At 33.8% G+C, this 20,682-nt stretch overlaps 1 protein-coding gene and 1 non-coding gene across 3 annotated transcripts in view; one reads left to right on the top strand and one right to left on the bottom strand.

The window, feature by feature from the left end:
* Window positions 1–20,682, bottom strand: part of SKIC3 (SKI3 subunit of superkiller complex) — a 91,525-nt gene that overhangs the window by 48,128 nt on the left and 22,715 nt on the right. For both annotated transcript variants that reach the window (XM_011758814.3, XM_024796096.2), the window contains 18 exons: window positions 18,095–18,235; window positions 16,963–17,064; window positions 15,978–16,117; window positions 13,517–13,603; window positions 13,327–13,430; window positions 12,390–12,516; window positions 11,581–11,760; window positions 11,137–11,261; window positions 9,998–10,251; window positions 8,653–8,755; window positions 5,069–5,245; window positions 4,834–4,978; window positions 4,594–4,672; window positions 4,447–4,508; window positions 4,276–4,332; window positions 2,771–2,839; window positions 1,468–1,542; window positions 368–509 (listed from right to left, as the gene is read on the bottom strand). In XM_011758814.3, the coding sequence (XP_011757116.2) occupies window positions 368–509; window positions 1,468–1,542; window positions 2,771–2,839; window positions 4,276–4,332; window positions 4,447–4,508; window positions 4,594–4,672; window positions 4,834–4,978; window positions 5,069–5,245; window positions 8,653–8,755; window positions 9,998–10,251; window positions 11,137–11,261; window positions 11,581–11,760; window positions 12,390–12,516; window positions 13,327–13,430; window positions 13,517–13,603; window positions 15,978–16,117; window positions 16,963–17,064; window positions 18,095–18,235 (2,169 nt within the window). The remainder of the gene's footprint in view (window positions 1–367; window positions 510–1,467; window positions 1,543–2,770; window positions 2,840–4,275; window positions 4,333–4,446; window positions 4,509–4,593; window positions 4,673–4,833; window positions 4,979–5,068; window positions 5,246–8,652; window positions 8,756–9,997; window positions 10,252–11,136; window positions 11,262–11,580; window positions 11,761–12,389; window positions 12,517–13,326; window positions 13,431–13,516; window positions 13,604–15,977; window positions 16,118–16,962; window positions 17,065–18,094; window positions 18,236–20,682) is intronic.
* LOC112428501 (U6 spliceosomal RNA) lies at window positions 9,314–9,420 on the top strand. The gene has a single exon (XR_003020477.1). It is a non-coding gene; the product is annotated as a U6 spliceosomal RNA (small nuclear RNA).

Below are 20,682 nucleotides of genomic sequence, written 5' to 3'. Positions count from 1 at the left end.
AGGTAAAACACTTGGCCTAGGACTGCAGAGAAAGTAAAAGGCAAAGCTAGAACAGCAGCAACTGTTCTAGTGTATAGTGTATAGTGGACAGTGTATTAATACACTCCACTATAATACACTCTCCACTATAATAAGGAAATTACTTTTATCTTGCATCATTAGGTAACAATTATCTTTCTTCAAAAGCCTTTAGTAAAGTTTACAAAGTAAAGACTGCTTCGCCACTGCAAAAAGGCAAATTCATGTCTTAAAGAACACCAATATTGAATTTGAAATTAATTAAATTAAAAAATTTTACTTTTAAAAATTATTTAAATTATTTCAATAGTTATTCAAATATCTTGCTATTATATAACAGGTAACTTACCTACGTATTTATTCAAAACAACTTGTGCTGCTGGAATAGCATTCATCTGGAGGATGTTGTACTGGTACAGCTCTGTTTCTCTGTTGCTTTTATCTTGTAATGTTGTGCAGACCCAATATGCATAACCTAAAGCTCCTTCAGTCTTTAAAAAGCCAATGTTAACAAGCAGACATAGAATAATAAATATGTCAATAAAAATTATAATAAATAAAACAATGCACTTCAATACAATAAATATCCTAGAACACATCTCAGTGTTAAGTCAACTATTAAAAGTACCTTTAAATGAAGAGTCTCTATGATAAAACACAGCAAAGAACATATTGAAATTACTTGTTCCAATCCTAACTAGAAGAATGAAAGAGGATAAAATGCAGAAAACAGAGCCTCGCCTGATGGGTTGGCTTTCCCCTCCTCAGCACCATTGCCAAAGGTCAAACCAAAAAAAAAAAAAGAATTCTAAAACATTTTCATAAATAATCTAGAAATGTCTACCATGCCTACTCCTTATCTCATGTCTATCTTTTTCCTAGAGTCTCAGTTTCTATTTTATTAATATATGACTGCTACTATATCTATTAAATCTCAATGTCATGTCATTTCTTCACCAGCTCTTGAAAGTTGGAGAAAAAAGAAAAATGGTAGTTCTTTAATTCAAGACAACTGTTTCTAAGAAAGAATAAATAATTAAAACAACTGATGTCATTAACATCTAATACCACTATCTATTCATTTTCTTTTTCCTTTTCTTAGAGACAGAATCTTGCTCTGTTGCCCAGGCTGGAGTGAGATGGCATGATCATAGCTCACTGTATCCTGAAACTCGAGGACTCAAGCAATCCTCCTGCCTCAGCCTCCTGAGTAGCTAGGGCTACAGGTATATACCATCACACCTGGCTAATTTTTAATTTTTTTTTTTTAAGACAGGGTCTTGCTATGTTGTCCAGGCTGGCCTCAACCAATCCTCCTGCCTTGGCATCCCAAATCACTGGGATTACAGGCGTAAGCCACTATGCCTAGCCCAATATCTATTCATTCCCTTAACAAGGATAATACTTTTCTCATTAATGAATACTCAAGAAGAATGTTCAGATTCTTACATGCATATTTAGTTCTGTAGTGTGCCTGAAGAGATCCATAGTGTCATAACTTCCAACTGCCTCAGCAATAAGAGCCTACAAAAGGAAAAAAACAGACTCTTAATGTGTTTAAAAGAAAATAACAATAATAATAAAAAATGAAACTGTCTAGAAGAACCAAAGGTTTACTAGCAGAGCTTAAAAGCAAAGTTAACCAAAGTTTTTCACTTCTATTGTTATTTTAACTAAATCTTCCAGTTACCTGCTAAAATAAATTATTTTTAAAACCAAAAATACTTTTAAAATTTAAAAAAAGTGATTCTGATAATCATCTAAGATCTACTGACCTAGAGCAGTACTACGCGAAGTGAGGTCCCTTGGACCAGCCTCACAATCATCACTTGGGAGCAGTTAGAATGCAAATTCTTGGGCTCCCTGGGTTCAATGGTTGACATAGAGGTTAGCATAGCAATGCCTCTGCTCCCAGATGCCACCACAGTGAATGGGAACAGGAGTTTGCCTTTCGAGCTCTGCTTGCTTCACCAATTAACTAGAATTAGGCCCAAGAGTCTAAAATACAATAAAAGATCTCTAAACCCTGATTAATAATTTTCTAATATGGGTGATGCTCCTACTCTCTGAACCAAAGCAACTGACTGCTTACTAATTCATTATAATTCCTCAACCAGGCAAGAACTTTGAGGCCACTCAGTCTAATCTCCTTCTTTTTCAGGTGAGAAAATTAAAATCCAGAAAAGTGATATGCAAAGGTAAAAAAAGAAAAAAAATCAGTAGGTAACAGACTCAGACTAGTAACAAAGTATCCTGATTCCTATTTGGCATTACAAAAATCTAAATTTTGGGGGAGGAGAGAATACTCATAAACAAGTGACAAATCAAATATGAAGATTTTACAGAAACCTAATACTCAAAATAATCTTTGTAAATGTGCATTTTCTTTGTACATGAGAGTTACACAATACAGTTATGGGTTTATTTTTTAGGCACAGTAATGTCAGACTGCTAAGTGTTCAGAGGCCCCCCCAAATCAGAGTTAAATCCTTACAAGCTATGTGGCCTTAAGAACGACACTTAGGAACTCTGAGTTTCCATTTCCACAACTATAAAGAGAGTATAACATTAACCATATTTCAAAGAATTGATGATAGATTAACTGAAATAGTGTATACAAAGAGCTAAGCATAGTGACTGGCACAAAGTAAGTCCTCAAATGCTATCCGTTACCATTATTATCACTATTATGTATATCAGTCAGTTACTTATATCAACAAGCTTATTAGTAACTATATGTTATATATCTTACTTGTCCAATCCAGCACATTAAATAAGATGGATCAAGGGACTGGGCCATTTTGAAAGCTTCATGAGCTTGCTAGGAAAAAAAGGCAAAAAATATTACAGCAAGTCATTTTATAAACTTATTAAACCGCTTATGTTTAAAAAGCATAAAATAAGAGAATAAGTCAAACCTCTCATCATAAATATGTATGAACATAAAACTTCACTGTTTAAGCATAATTAGCTTAACTGCACAGTTCTAGAACTCCTAGGTGCAACAGATTTCTCCCCAGGTTAGGAGTTCTGAACCCCAGCAAAAGGGGGTTCTACCTTGTAGTCTGCAGAACTTTTAACCAACCAATCATGTGCCCATTAGCTAGCCATAGGTTTGAAGGCAATGATTAAATAAGGCTATCTATTCCCCTTTCTTTTAGCTTAACTGGGAGGATAAGAACTCACAACTAATGAAGTCCTAACCAATGAAGTCCCAGACATGTATTATACTGCCACTAGAGAAGGAGTGATCAACAACATAATTCTGCATTAAGCAATGAGGAAACTTCAAAAATATCTAACTTGGACACATTAACTTTGATGCTTTTTTTTTTCTGCCACAAAAAATAACTTTTTATTACATACTGCTTTATATTATTTTCTCAATAATCTATGTATGGCAGGAAACAGTCTTATTTTTCCTGTTTTTAAAAAGTAAGCTCATGGGTAACAACTATCCCATGCTACAATAAAACCACATCCATAGCTTACTAAGACATTGTTTTATTTAAAATTTTTAAAAATTTTTATTTAATTTTTTTAAATGTATTTTAAAATCCAAATTAATATTTTATTTAATCTATTTACAATTTTCTAAATCCAGTCTTTTTTGCAGTGACTTAATGTATCCTTGAGAATATTGTGAAAGCTTTTTGGAATGAGACTCAATATACTGGCTGAAACACAAAACAGTTCAGACGTGGTATTACCTATAGATTTGTGGAAACTTTCCAAACATGACCTATAAACATGCTCCCAATCACTTTAGTTGTAATTGCCTAATGAATAATTGCTCAAGTATGACAAATTACACTTGCTATTTAAAGAGATTAACATCTACTAAAGCCAAAATGTGAAGTACCCAAGCAAAGGTTAAATTTAAGCTTCTAGAGATTACTGTCTCCCTTGCGCTTATCCACTCCACCTCCAACACTATCTACACAGGACTTCTCTTACATGTGTACAGATAAAAAAATGCCAGATTGATTCAGAATAGAACTGTCTTAATCTCTAAATGAAAAACCAACATAATCATAAAACCACAAGTTTCTTGAAGGTCATAAAAAGGAAAATAAATCTTACACATTAATTATTCAACATAAATTGAGTATCATCAATTAACTAGCATACTGGAGAGCATACTGGCTAGGTAACGATATGCAAAAACATTTCTCCACAAGAAGCTGAGCTATTGGGGAGATAATAATATAGAAAACATTTTTTATTTTAAATATGACAGACAGGCAACATATTTACCTCAATATTTTCATTTGTGAGGTATAACACTCCCAAGTTGGTCCATGCAACAGCATTCTAAAAAACATACATTTTTTTTCTTAAAATATGCCTCTTGTCTACTTGAAAGTCTCAGAAAATTAGTAATACTAAATTTTGAAGTTATTTTTTATAGACGCATAGAATACTCACAATTTGTTCTGACTGGATTGATTTGATGAAACAGTGCTGAGCAAGGGCATAATTTCCAATACCTGAAAAATACAGAACTTGATGAAACTGAACTTTGTTTGAAATACACAATCTTCTAAAAATATTGAAGTGTTACTCAATTCTCACCACTGTAACATGCAACCACACCAAGAGCATTCCAGTATAAGTGATTATTACTGTCGAGTCTCACTGCTTTTTTCAGACACTGAAAAGAAGTTAAATTAGATTAATTTTTATTTCTTGGAATAGCAGCATGTATATCAAGATATATGTGGTTTTATGTGAAAACACTATTTACTTCAAAACATCTTTGAGAAAAGCATTTAGCTTTTTAAAAAGTTTACAAAAAATTTATATAAACCATACATGTAAAGCTTTCTCCAGCAACTCCTTAAGATCATTCATGTTGCTGCCTGTTTCTGCTAGATGTTTTGCTTGGCGATAATAATTAATTCCAAGATCACACCATGTATGAGACGTAGACATCAGTTTTAATGCACGACCATAACACCTATGGGAATACAAAAGTGAATGTTATGGTTTTTGTTATAATGCCTTAATTCAATTCAAATGTTATTAATTGGCAATCTTTGCAAATTACCTTCCTCCAAGGTGGAGGAGCTCATTTTTCTTTAATACTTGTTTTCCTTCTTTCTGACCTAGAAGGACTCCTAAAACATGAACATTCACTTTAGATGGTGAGACAGCATACAGACAGGTACAAGCATCCCCAGCTAGCTTCCAGAGGCAGGACACATCAGCTCGATGCTGTAGAGCACTAAAAAAAGAAACAGTGTGATTCTTATAAATTATTTATAAAAAGTATGAAGTTTATCTCCTTGATTATTACTTAAAACAGAAAAACTGTACACTAAGCACTGCAAATGCTTTACTAATCTCCTCTTAACTGAATTATATCATACCACCTCCCTAATAGGAAGGGAAGAAGAAAAGGAGAAAGGGAGGGAGGAAGGGATTACTTTAAGTCCCAGAAATTTTGTGGACACTTTTTTTTTCTTACTCTTCACCATTTTTATTAGAAGTAGCAGCAATCACACAAATAAATAAATAAGTTTTCCAGGACCAATTTTCTTTTAATATTAAAATGTTAAAACTATGCTTTTTGTGTTTAAGCAATGACTAAGGCAGTAAAGTTCGTAACTCTCTTACAACTGACCATTGTAAACTCAGGTTTTTGCTTTTAGATCTTCTCTCATGCTGTGTAGTTTTGACTACGTCCCCACAAAGTTCATGAGTTGAGAACTCAATCTCCAGGGCAACAATGTTGAGAAGTAGGACCTATAAGAGGTGATTATGTCATGAGGGCTCTGCCCCCCAAATGGATTAATACTGTTATTGTAAGAATGGGTTAGTTGTCACAGGAGTGAGCTCCTGATAAAAGGGTAGGTTCAGTTCCATTTTTTTTCTCTTGCATTCTGCCCTTCTGCCGTAGGATGACCCTCACCAAGATGCCAGCACCATGCTCCTGGACTTAGCAGCCTCCAGAACCAAGTCAAATAAACTTCTATTCTTTGTAAATTAACCAGTCTGTGGTATTGTTATGGCAGCAAAAAAATCAATGAAGACACCTCAAATAAAATGTACCAAGTATATTTGGTAAGATCTGAAAGATTTTTATAAATTTTATTTTTTAATTGGTATAACTATATATATTCATGGGGTACAGAGATTTTTTGATACATATAATGTATCGTGATCATATCAGGGTAATTAGCATATTAATAATCTCAAACATTTATCATTTCTTTGTGTTAGGAATGTTCACTATCCTTCTAGCTATTTGAAACTATATATTATTGTTAACTACAGTCATCCTACAGTGCTACAGAACACTAGAACTTACTCCTTGTATCTAGCCATAATTGTGTGTCCTTTAACAAATACTACCCATATATCCCTTTCCCCTACCCTTCCCAGCTTCTAATATCTTCTGTTCTACTTTTTACTTCTATGAGATCAATTTCTTTTTTTAGCTTCCACATATGAGTAAGCACATATGGTGCTTAACTTTCTGTTCCTGGCTTATTTCATTTAACGTGATGTCCTCCAGTTCTATCCAAGTTGCCTTAAATGATAGAATTTCATTCTTTTTTATGGCTGAATAGTATTCCATTGTATATAAATACCACATTTTCTTTATCCATTCATCTGTTGTTGACTATCTAGGTTGATTCCATATCTCGACTATTGTGAATAGTGCTGCAATTAACATGAGGGTACAGATGTCTCTTTGATATAATGATTTTCTTTCCTTTGGATAAGTTCCCAGTAGTGGGATTGCTGGATCATATGGTCGTTCTACTTGCAGTTTTTTGAGAAAACTCCATACAGTTCTCCACAGTGGCTATACTAGTTTGCATTCCCATAAACCATATGAGTTCCCTCTTCTCCACATCCTTGCCAGCCTTTATTTTTTGTCTTTTGAATAACAGACATCCTAACTGGGGTGAGATGATACCTTACTGTGGTTTTGATTTGCATTTTCCTGATGATTGGTGATGTTGAACATTAATACTCTGAGACCAAAAAAAAAAAAAAAAAAACCAAAAATCTAAACATGAAAATCTGAAGAACTACATTTATTGATACAAGAGCAGACTGAATGAACAAGCTCAAAAAGCAAAGAGAAATATTAATTATGGTGACAGAGGGCAATTCCTTTTAGAACGAGAAAAACTTCAGCTATACATTTCTCTTCATTTTTCACTTCTCAAGATCTTATAAATAAAACATGGCAATTTCATTTAAGCCAAGTCTCAATAATCAGCTATCACAAGCTGCTATGTTACTGGCAGATGGATAAGCAGATGGAACATTTTTCATAGCCTTTTCTACTCATGGAGTCCAGCCAAAAATCATTTTCCAATGTCTTCCTAAGAAATAATATTAATTATTGTGGTCATGACTGAAAGCCTACTGAGAATCAGAAGGAAGGGCAATATGATTTGGAGTTCCTTTGCCTAAATATCTTAGCAAAATTTCTAAGATTGACAGCAAAAAATGAAAAAAGAGGGGAAAAGTAAAACAGAGGCAATTTTAACAGCCTAAATTCTTATTTTAAGTTCAATAAAAATAAAATATCTATAAATTGAAGTAACATATCACTCTTACACAATAATTGTGATAGTATTAATGCCTTGTAATTCTAGAAGTAAATATACATTTGGAGATAATAACTGTTTTATATGCCACCTTCTAATGGGTTATGTTACATGTTATCCAGAATAATATATCCTAGGCTCAGAAAGGCAGTATTTGTGTAGCTAAGGTACTGTCACCCAAAGGTTCACATTTACTGTTAAATACCAGTTCAAATAAAGCATGCCCTTTACACAGTAACCTTCTCTTTAGAAAGAACTATATTATGTGAGACTTGAAAAGAAGGAATAAAATTCAGTGAGATAAAAAAGGGTTAGTTTTCATTTCATATTTGGTTCATATGAAAAGCAATCCTAGAACAACCAATAAATAGAAAACAGAGGAGAAACCAAGCAGGAAAGTAGGGAAGGTAGAAGATTTTTAAGAGTTACAAAAAATTCAAATGTACATCTAACTTGTGGACTTTTGGAAGTCATCTACCACATGTAACACTTTTTCTGACCTAACGAATGAATTCACACTTCTATAAAATGCCAAATCTACTCGAAATTTTCTGATTCCTTTCTTGTTATTAGACACATCACTTTTTTCCTTCACAGTTTCTCTTCAGAAGCAATCAGATTGTCATTTCCCCTTACCTTCAACACCTACTAATAATCCTACAATTGGCTCTTACCACTGAATGTAAAGTGTATTGAGCACCTACAGCCCTATTTCCCAATTGGTTCCAATTAAAGATACTCATTTCCAGGCCTACTGAAAGAGAACACTAACACATGGTGTCAGAGCTGCTGTTCCACAAGCAGACTGCTCCTTCCTTCCTATTCTTTCCTATGCATCTAGGATGCCAGCCACTACTAAGAGCAGAAGAAATTACATCTGTTTCCCCAAGTGCAAAATTAATACAACATGTATGTTACAGAATGAATTGGCTTGTCTGTTATTCTTTATGTTTGACATTCTGAGTAATTGCTTTATCTAGCAGAATACACAAAATGATCTTCTAAATTTGGCTTCATTATAACATTACAAAAATAAACAATAAATAATAAGAATAATACGAACCAAGTAAAATATTCCAGTGCTTTTTCTATGTAGTCTACAGCTTTTCCATCAAGATAATCAACTAGAGCTTCTTTTGCCATCATAAGATGGCATTCACCCAAACCTAAAATCAGGTAAGTTTGTCACTGTTATTAAAACACATAAAACAAACACTTAAAATGAACTTCAAATAAATTTATTGGTGTTATTTTAAAGCACTTTCCAGAAAATAAAACTTAATGGTATGTTATAAAATTATCTTAAAGCATGATCCTACATTGATTCAATAAGAAATTCAAATGGAAGAGTTCTGTTGGCGTAAACATGCACTAGAAGTTATTAAAAAGTTATCTATGGAACCCAAGAATTTCCTTGTTTTTGGGCAAGTTACTTACCTGGTAAAACTTTGGCTACAAAAATGCGGATATTATCTGTATGTTACTCTCCATCATATTACTACTTATTAACTATTGTGAAACAAGATATGATCTTTTTATATTAAAATCTGTATAGCAAGCTATACTATAAGAATTAAATGAAATAGTGATTTCCTAAAGTGCCTAGTAAAGATTTCATAAATGTGAGTTCTCCTTCTCTTGAGGAAAGAGTTTTACAAAATTAAAAAAAAAGTTTCAAGCCCTAAGTTATTTGTCACTTATAATATACTATTTACACTATTTATGTGCTCACTTCAGAGGCACATATACCAAAACTTGAATGATAAAAAGAAGATTAGCATGGCTACTGAGCAAGGATGACACAAAAATTCGTAAAGTGTTCCTTAAAAAAAAAAAAAAAAAAAAACAAAATAAAAAACAGTTTCTTTAAAAAAAAGAAGGAGGAAATGGAGGAGAGTAAGCACATATAATGAGCTCCCAGTTTTTTAATACAATCATTAAAAATGTAGGTTATATATGGATGGTGGTATTTTATTTTATACTACCAAAAATAGATAACTATAAAACAAAGCAAGATGTCTCTAAAGTTTAAAAAAATTTTAATGAGCTTATATAACTTACAAAGTAATGAAAGGTATTAAGATATTCTGGAGACATAATGAATTAATTATCAAAATGTAAGAATAGGGAAACATGTTTTAGAGATCGTTTTTTAGATCTAATAGTTATACTGTTTGTCTACAAGTTAAATCTCTATCATATTACTATTTATTAACTTATGAAACAAGATTTGATCTTTTATATTCAAATTTTTATAAGTTATACTGTAAGAGGTTCATACTGGATGCTTGCTGTTGACTAAAGAAGTCCTTTTTTCACATTATTCAATACATTTAGGCAGGAAATCTACTCAAAGATTTTATACTTCAGGATCATAAAAGTCAAAGGAGCTATTAAAAATTAATTACCTTTTAAAGCAGGCACATAATCTTCTGTCTTTTTAACGATCATCTGGTATTGAGCTACAGCCTCCTTATATTTGCCTAGGATCTGCTGTATTGCTGCAACCTTAAACACACTGTATGTGGATTCTGGGTTCAGCTCACTGGCTTTCGTGAAGGACTTCAAAGCTGTTGTGTAGCCTCCTCTGCTTAAGTATGCCTCTCCTAATGATTCCCAACAATTGAAGTCCTTTGGGTCTGCTCTTAATGCTGCCTGTAAACTAAAATTTTAAAAAACCGTAAGAGAACTCAAAGTTATAGAACTATCTCCAAATCTGAAAGGAAAATATAAAATAAATAATTCAAGTAATTGAATTGCATACATATCTGTGGCTCCTTCTACTTATAAAAGTGCTATTTAAAGTAGGTAAATCTGTTCCTTTTATGATTAATTTTTTTAATACTAAGAAATGTTAATTTTGGAACAAATAAGAATAAAATGCTTTTTTTGAAAAAGTGCTGAACAAAATTTCTTTTCCTTGATTATCTCGAAGAACTCGAGTTTTCTATCCTACCAGGACAGGTGTCCATCTCAGTTTGTCTCATCAGTCCATAATCCCCCACCAGCAATCCTTTTATCAAACAGAAATACCACAGTTTAAATACGGAAACAATAGGCATGCTTTAAATATCTGATCAAATTCCATTTCCGTGAAAATGCCTGTACTCTAGATACTAACATAAACCAGAAACAACTTTATCTTGATCCAAATACATTTATTTACAAAGTACTGTTCAAACCAAATGACTCAAATTGATCATATATGAGCTGCTCCCAATGCCCTTTAGGCAGCCAAATGTCTCCCTTGCCAAAAACAATTTATGTCAGCAGAACAATAAAGATATGTACCTCAGCTTCTCATCACTAAAACTTCTATTGAGAACTACTATACATATTTATTAAGACTTCAATTCACTAATCTGGCTATCTCCTCAACAACAGGACATCATGTAATCCATCTCTGCAGTTCCACTGCCCTATAGACAATAAACACCAATCAATCATAAAGAGACAATCTGTAAAGTTCATTTGGGGTATAAATAATGCTTAATTTAAGGAACGTTATGCTTGTCTAACATAGTTTAAATACAATAAGGTGCCTTACTCAGCCACTGCTTGAGAATGCTGACCAGCTTTCAAATAGTATAGTCCTCGCCTAAGCCAGGCCCATTTTGCCGTTCCAGCACTTGCCTTTTGAGTTACTGTTGTTAGGATAGCTAAAGCAGTTTCCTAATGAGAAGAAAATACTAATATTAGATATTTGAACATTATAAAAAGAACGCTCATGTAAAGTACACAAATATATTTTCATTTCCCACTTCTGATTTTTTAAACTTACACTGGTATACGCCAAACTACAGTTTCAACGACAACTGGTTAGTAATTTAATATCCACCAATGGAAAAAAATTTTACTTATAGAAGTGAAAATATTTATATTGCACCTATAGAAAAAAAACTAATAACTTTTAAATATACATATATAAAAATATTTTCATTTATATACTCAGGATAAAAAAACAAAAAGCAAAAGTGGTTATTAGACATACCATATCTTCAAGCTCCACACTTAAGTCAACTGCTGCAGCTCCAGATTCAGCATCAGTGTCATCTAATTCAAAGGCTTTCCTATAACATCCACGAGCTCTGTTTTTATCTCCCACCACATCTCTATAATAATGACCTAAATAGCAGAAAACTTTGCCCATATATGTATCCAGTCTTGCAGCCTTTGAAATAAATATTGATAATACCAGGATATTAAAAGTTCATTTAATGAATATCTTTACAAATACAAAAGATAAATACACAGATTAAAGAAAAAAGAAATAATTTCATTAAACATACAAAAATATGCCAAAAATCCTTTAATGTAAGATTTAAAACAGACAGGAAAGCTGTCCCTCACTGCTTATAGAAAGTAAACGGAAGTATACAAATATTTTCTTTTTTGGTAAAGGAAATGTGAAATTAGAGCTGCTACTGAATTAATCTGCTCTTACAAGTCAAGATAAGAATGCACGACTTATAGATGTGAAACATCTAAAAAAACAGGAATTTAAACATCTAACTTGTATGCTCATAAAACTACAGTGAAAATTACCTAAAAAGTGTTGTTTACCAGAGATAATTATGTCTCATTTTCTAGAACACATGCTTTTTAAAAAGTAACTTTTACCTTTTATGTTTTAACTTTTTCCTTGAAAACCCATATAACACCATCACAAAACCTTACGTACGAAAAATAAAGCACAAAAAACAGTTCAGTAAGGAGCAACTGTAACTAACTTATATGATTATTATTTATGATTTTATAATGCCATTTCAACTAGGAATTGAATTGCAGCACTTGCTTTACCTTCAGAAAGTGGGTAAGAGCCTTTGTTTTATCTTTTCTTGTCTCTTCACCCATGAACCAGTATGTTAATCCAAGTTGGTAATGATATTCTGCAACTTCAGTATCTTTCTCAAGAGCTGTCTGAAAACTAAGTCACCAAAGGGTAATAAAAAGAAAGAGTAAAATAAATACACACACACACACACACACACACACAAAATATAGGCAACTCCTAGTTGGAACAATCAAAGTTTGAGTGATTCAGAGGTGCCAAATTAGAAACAAATCATTACTTTATATTATCACCAGGAAAGAAGTGATTTGTTTTTGAAGAAGAGGAGCTTAAAAAAGCACAGTGGCCTTTTAGCACTACCATGTGCTAAGTGTTCAGACTATATTGAACATTACATCTGCTTAGTGAACACGATGATCAGCTAATTAGATTTTTTTTTTTTTTTTTGAGTCCGAGTCTCGCTCTGTCACCCAGGCTGGAGTGCAGTGGAATGGTCCTGGCTCACTGCAATCTCCACCTCCCAGGTTCAAGCAATTCTCGTGCCTCAGCCTCCTGAATAGCTGGGACTACAGGCATGTGCTACCACACCCAGCTACTTTTTGTATTTTTAGTAGAGATGGCATTTTGTCATGTTGCCCAGGCTGGTCTTGAACTCCTGGGCTTAAGAGATCACCTGCCTTGGCCTCCCAAAGTGCTAGGATTACAGGTGTGAGCCACCATGCCCAGCCAAGATCAGCTAATTAGATTTGAAACTCCTCATGTAATTTTTTATAGCTACTGTACAACATGCTAAATACATTTCTTAAAAATACTAAAACTTAAAAGCCTACAAAGATCAAATTCATACAAAATCAAATCTTCATCAAGCCTACTCATTTTGAATTTTTGAGAAATACAAAAAAACTAAGAAGTAAATGGTTCTATGAGCAATCTATATATCCTTACCATTTTTCTGCTTGTAGATAGTCCTTTTTGGTGAAATGAATCAAAGCCTCAAGGGCATGAACTTCAGCTAGGTCAGGGTAAGAAGAGAGAAGGCCTTCCATAATCTATAAAGTAGACACCTGTCAATTCTATACCCAAATAAAAATGACTTTTAACTCAAAAAATGCTCAGTTTGAATAAAAAAGCCAACCTTTGTAGCTTCATCTAATGAACCTTTGTTCCGACAGGCCAAGCTTTTGAGAACCAAAAGTCCTGGGATATTATCTGCATCAGAAATCTAGAAAATAATTGTGAAGAACTGCTATAAATCTCCTTCAACACAACCACAGCAATGTTTGCTTTAATTAAAGAATGAACACAGAAAAGCAGGATCCTAATAGAATAAAGAAATAGAGGTCCTGATTTCTATCACTACTAACACATCTTCACTCTTTATAACCTTTTTATTAGGGAAAATCTCATATACATAAAAAATTACAGAAACTAGTATAATAAACCCACATGTACCCATCATCCAGCCACAAAACCACAAACTCACAAGCAATCATTCTTTTCATCTATACCTCCACCAATTTTACCACACTTCTGCTCAGATTATTTTGACACAAATCCCAGATATTGTAACTTTTTATCTGTAATACTTCAATATCTATATCTAAAAGTTCATTTCTAAGTTACATAACCACATTACCATTATCATACTTAAACAAAACCAACAAACATCCTTAACATCATCAAATTTCTCACTTGTCTCATAAAATATTTGAACAATTTTAAAAATCAAAATCCAAAGAAGATATATACATTTCAACTGACTGATATGCCTTAAGTCTATTTTAATCAATAAGGCCCCCTTCCTCTTTTTTTTCTTCCTTACAATTTAACTGTTGAAAAATATGGCCTATTTGTCACAGTTTCTCAGAGTCTGGATTTTGCTAAATATATTCTCAAGGTGTTTAACATGTTCCTTGGTTCCCCGTATTTTCTGTATATGAGTAGTTGGGTTTAGAGGTTTGAAGATTCCCAATGATACCTTAGGTCTTCAGGTGTATTTGCATTTGTTTGTGTCTGATTGTCTTTTTTTGTTTGTTTTTTTGTTTGTTTTTTTTTTTTTTGAGACAGAGTCTTGCTTCAATGCCCAGGCTGGAGTGCAATGGTGTGATCTTGACTTGCAACTTCTGCTTTCTGGCTTCAAGTGATTCTCCTGCCTCAGCCTCCCAAGTAGCTGGGATTACAGGTGTGCACCACCAAGCCTGACTAATTTTTGTATTTTTAGTAGAGATGGAGTTTCACCATATTGGCCAGGCTGGTCTTAAACTCCTGACCTCAAGTGATCCGCCTGCCTCGGCCTCCCAAAGTGTTGGGATTAGAGGAATGGGCCACTGTGCTCAGCCTGATTGTCTTTTTGTGATGTTAGTAGCCACTAACCCTTGACACCTAGATCTGTTAATTCACTGAGGATTGCAAAATGGTGATTTTCTGTCATCTTCTCTTATTAGACAGAATAATTCAACAGACACATTTCTCCTCCCTTCATTATTTCATTATCCTGAGGAATGATTCAGATAGAAAAGGCAGGATAAATGCCTTTATTCTTCACAGTTGGGTTTTTAGCATCCTCCCAAAGATTTGTTTTCTTGAGGACATTTGCTGATTTTTTGTTTTCTGTATCATCATGAACACATGGATTTAACATATTTGATGTGTTTCAATATACCACATTAGTAATGCCCTCTTTAGCCAGTAAGAATCTCTTTATGCTAGCTCCTGTGAGCCCTTTTGTAGTCTGAGCCCTTTTATAGTTTCTTGCTTTCTAGCATGACAAGGTGTTCTTGGTTCATCTTGTACACTTCCTATCTCAGACCTAGACTCTGCTAGTTCTCCAAACTAGTAGTCGTTTGTCTTTTTGTAAAAACATTATTTGAAAAACCTTTATAAAGCATTCACACAAAATACACTATTGGTGGGACAGCAAAAAGAAAACAAGAAAATATTAATTCTTGAAGGATGCTGACCACGGTTCTGATTTGAAAGAAATATTATGAAATACAAAGCCCTTTGAAATATATAAAACTGATTTAAAAACTCAATTTTAATTTTAAACCAGTAATAGTCTTTACCTGACAAAAATCTTTAGGGCATAATGTTATAATTCTTAATTTACCAGTTACAGATTTTTTTAGTATGGAATTTCAAATTGCTTGAACTCAAAACACTAAGAAATTGGTTTCATTATGAAATATCAATCTTTCTTTGAATGAAACAAACATTCTCTACCATGAAGCTAACAGTGTCCTTAATTATTCTGGTCAAATCTGCAGAATATTTCCTGGAGGAAAAAATTTAGAATCTCAAATTAATAATAATCAAGTAGCAATAACCTAAGAGGGCAACAGGAAGAAAGGAGAATGAGGTCTAGAACTAAAGAAATAGTCTTGTATGATAAGTACTGTAAGTCCTTAATCAAAAGGCAAACAAATCACTCTAGAAGTGCCCAAATGTATGAATGACTTATGAAAGTGCAGATGTGGTGAATTCATACCTCTAACACAAAATCTGTATAAGTAAATATTCGTGGTAGGCATAGAATGGTTGTTGCCTGGTTGACTGGAAACTAACTACAGTTGAAGAAACAAACTTGGTAAGACTACCTGATCAAGAGTACGAATTGCTTCCTCTGAAGAGTCATAATCTGAGAGTTTAATCAAAGCCTCTGCTTTCAAACGAAGACAAAGATTCCTCTGATAAAGACGGTCACCAGACGCACGAAGATTATCTATGATCTTCAGAGCTGACAAAATTAAGGGTATCCAAATGAAGACAGCCATATCACTTCAGTTTTTTTTCTTTTTTAAGGATGACATATAATAAAGTGCAGATACAATAAGCATAAATTTCCAAAACAACATACATGAAGAATAACTCAAAGTTAAATATGAATTCTTCCCTGAATTCCTTATGGAAAGACCTGAATTTAAAACAGAGCATACCTGAATTTAAAACCTCTATCTTCACACAACATATAATAAAACTGAACATCTTAAAAAATGACAATGACTATCTATATCTGCTAAGCAATAAAGGTTAGCCCATAACCAAAGCACCTGTAACAAATATAAGAAATAAAGATACTGGAAGGGGAAAGCAGCTGAATTAGAATGGACCAAGGTGAACTATTTCTCAGTGACAGAGGGCAAGCTACCAGGTGGGTCAGAAACAGTGAACCACTTTCATGATTTCCTGTCCCCACTCCTCACCCTGTCACATTCAAATAGGCTTCCAAGATGCCTAAGGTTTCCCCTCTCTATAACCGAGAAATTAAAAACTCGTATGTCTTGAACACACCAGAAACTTCCTTGTTACAAAGACAGAGGACCTCCACACCCAAGCCTAAACTGACTATGTCGATATTCCAAATGCAAGAAAATGTTGCTAAATATTCATTGCCAGTTTAAAAATAAACACACTAGTATACACACATGCAGACTTTTATTTAACCTCAGTGAAATTAAAATTAGCAATTTAAAATACAAAATATAGCATTTTGGTTTTTAAAATCACTATATTTGTCCTTTAAGATAAAAACAAATAGGGTTGGTCACCCTTATGTGTCAACCCAAAAGGTATCAAAAATACCTTGACTGCATGAAAGAATAGCTTCTTTAGGTCTATGCATTTTGACTTGGGCTTCTGCCAGATGATACCATCCACTTGTGCAGACAGGGCTTTCCTTTAACCCTAAAAGGATAAAAACAACCACAAAAACCAAGGTTTCTGTGACTACATAGATGAATGGCACCATTGCCTACTCTCTAAATCAGACTCCTCCCCTCTTCATCTCTGGTATCTTATCAGTCACAAAGTCACACTGATTCTCTGCCTCAATTCATTCCCCTCCACACATTTTTCTCCATCTCTACCAACACCACTTCAGTTCAGACCTCAACCATCTTTATCCCAAATCACGGCAAGTGCTTGCCATCCACCCCAATGCATTCTTTACACTGTAGCTAGAATATCTCTAAAAATACAAATCAGATTATAACATTCCCCTGCTAAAAATCTTTTACTTATTCCCCACTGTTGTCAGGATAATGTGCAACCTACTTACCAAGGTTTAGCTAGGCCCTTCTACTATTTCACTTGTTGTCCCCTCCTGTGCATACACTTCATTCTCAAACCCTGGTGAACTACCTGCAGTTCTCTGAACAACAGCCTCTCAGTTCAGGCTATTTCACAGGTTCATCTCTGCCTAAAATGTTCCTTCCATTCTCTTAAACTACCTACCTGGCTTGTATTTACCATTCAGATCTATAATTTGAATGTAGGTTCTTCCAGAAACATCATACCTAATAAGAATAAATTAAAGCCTAGGTTCCTAAGGCATATATATCTACATATATGCCTTCCTGCCTTCCTGCCTGCCTTCCTCCCTCCCTCTCTCTTTTCTTTTCTCTTCTCTTTGCTTTGCTTTTCTCTTTCTTTTCTTTCACTTTTTTTCTTTTCCTTTTCTTTTCTTTATATATAGATATCCCTATTTTACAAATGAAAACACTGACACGCGGAAAGTTTAATTAACTCTTCTGAGGTTTTGAAATTAGTTATTAGCAGAGTCAGAGTTCAAATCTAAGCAGAGTTCAAGGTATGTAGGTACATTTTTTCCCTTCCACCTTAGATATACATTCCTTAAAGAAAAGCTCAAAGATAAATGCTTACTGACTGATTAATAATTATACTTCATGTTACATGCCATACACTGTACATTTACCTTCTGTTAGGTTCCTAACAGCATCTTCATACTTTTTGTTTTGCAGTGCTTTAATGCCTAAGCCAATGAGGCCTGGACCACTTTTTGAATCCATTTCCACTAATCTACAACAATACTGCTGTCCCTCATCAGTAAGATTTCCTGGAATTAAAAGAAAAGGTTATTTGTGTGTGTGTGTGTGTGTGTGTGTGTGTGTGTATATATACATATATATACACACATATATCAAGTTTCTAAATGCCCAAACCCATATTCTTAAATCTCAAAATCTGCCTTTATATTCTTATGCATTCTTCACCACATGCTGATTCCAGAAATTCAACAATTAAATAGACCAGCAAATGCAGAAAATATTAACGCTTAAATTAAAAAATGATGCTTTTTTATCTTCTTAAATACTGGAAGTAGAAACCACTTTAGGATTTCAGACAAGAAACCTGCTACTTGCCAGTAGACTAAGTCACATAGCCTACTGCTTGCCAGCTGTAACAATTTTGATTGTTAAATGAAGGAACCCTTGTCAAAGCAGAGTATCTTCCTCAAGTTCTCTTCCTAGGCAACCACACACTGCTAGAGACATGGCAGTCAGATCCAGTGGACTCTTCCAGCATCCAAGGATCACAAGATAGGCGGGTTACTCATCAGGACACTGCACAAAGACTTAGTCACATTCCGCTTAAGTCTACAAATTCACCAGTACATTTCCACATTTTTCTAAGACAATCTTTTTCTATATAAGTGAATTGTGACACTTATGAAATAGTCATCCAATGCCTACATTTATTTTATTTTCAAATTTATTTTGGTAAAATAGTTTAGAAAACTTTATATATTTTGTAATATTTCCATTTTCTCCAATCTCAATCCCAGAAAAGCTTAAAAACAAACAAAAAATTGGAATTTCTGTTTTTAGAATAAATTGTGAATAGCATTCACAACTTTAATAAATCATTTAATCATATAGGAGAATTCTTAAAAAGACAGACTACAACTTGAAGCAATAAATATGGGGGAAAAAAATTTCTGAAAACAAAGATCCAATGCTTTAATAACCATATAAAACATATAAGCCCAAACCACATGTAGAACCACTGTTTCAGTCACAGATGTCAAAGGTAAATTATTTGTATAACACCATCTAGCTTACATGTTTCAAATTTTTGAAAACCATTTGCAAACCAATGTATAATCCATTAGTAATATGTAGTAATATGTTATACACTGATTTAGAAATCCAAGTTAGCACTAAAAATCAAAAGACTTCATAATGACTAAGGAGTTAAAACTTCAGTACTGTTTGGCAAAATACAAAAACAAACTGGAAGAAATACTACTTTGATCAGTAAGCCAGTGAAAAAGACACAAGCCTGCTACTATTATGCTTCCAGGCATGAACTTCCTCGTCAATATGTTCTCACCATAGCTTCCATAAATATGAATCCAAAAATAAATATGCCTAGTTCCATACACCCTATATCCTCCCAAGAAAACTAGCGGATTTTTCCCTTTTGATCCAGTGGTATTGTCTAAACTAGACATTGTCTGCACTATCACAATCACTTGGAAGACTTGTTAAAACACAGTCTGCTGAGCCCTATCCCTGAAGTTTATGGTTCAGTAGGTCTGTTTAAGACCTAAGAGTCTGCATTTCTAAGAAGTTACCAGGTGATGCTGATGCTACTGGTCCAGAGATCATACTTAAAGACCACAGGTCTATAATATTTGCTAATACCATATACCACCTTTACTATTAGTCTTATAACATGTATATTCTGCCTTTATTGCCTCTGTGGCTAAATGGTAACCTCTGGAGAGTAGAGACCAGCATGGCATCTGATACATGGTAGGTGTTCATTAAATTTTGTGATGATCCTTTAAAAATACCATCATGACTGATGTTCAAAAAGGCTTAGTCTGTTAACAGGTAACAGCTGAAAATTACTATAAAAAATTAAAAATCTTCACCATCCTAAAAAAAAAAAAAAATAGCTACCAAACTCTTACCTTTTATCTGTACCCATCTGAGTCTAAACACTCTTCCTCCATAGAAACATAGTTTATGACAGACTACCTTGACTACATAAACTGCCTGTATTACAGGAAATATACCCGAGATGAAAATAGGAAAGAAAAATCATGCATCTCTCCAATGAACATCCATATTTAGGGTAGTTTAAACAACACACAGGTCATCAAAGTGTGGGTTGGTACATGAAAATAGTTTCCAAAAGGCTGAGATGAACATAAACGACTTTTAAAACAAGGTAAATCTTCCCAACATATTTCCTTTGCTAAAGCCTGGGAGCATAGCAATAAAAACAAAATAAGATTTGGGGAGACTATGTTCATGTTCGGCCCTGGGTAACAATTCTCTGCATATGACCCAGTGGCACTGAGAGGACTTCTCTATAGTGTTCTCAAAACTAGCAACAGTAATAACAACACTAATGATCTTTGTATAAAGAGACAAGGAATACTTCAGCTTCAACTCTCAATCCTTCTCTTCTTCATACTTATTCTTGTTGAGAATATTAGCTAAATAAATACCTTGGTGGAGGACAAAAACAGAGGAAATAGAATTCATTGCT

The sequence above is a fragment of the Macaca nemestrina genome, chromosome 6 (assembly GCF_043159975.1).
Source record: "Macaca nemestrina isolate mMacNem1 chromosome 6, mMacNem.hap1, whole genome shotgun sequence".
Lineage (NCBI taxonomy): Eukaryota > Metazoa > Chordata > Mammalia > Primates > Cercopithecidae > Macaca > Macaca nemestrina.
The sequence above is the reverse complement of the archived record's forward strand: the minus strand, read 5'-3'. Positions and strand labels throughout refer to the sequence as shown.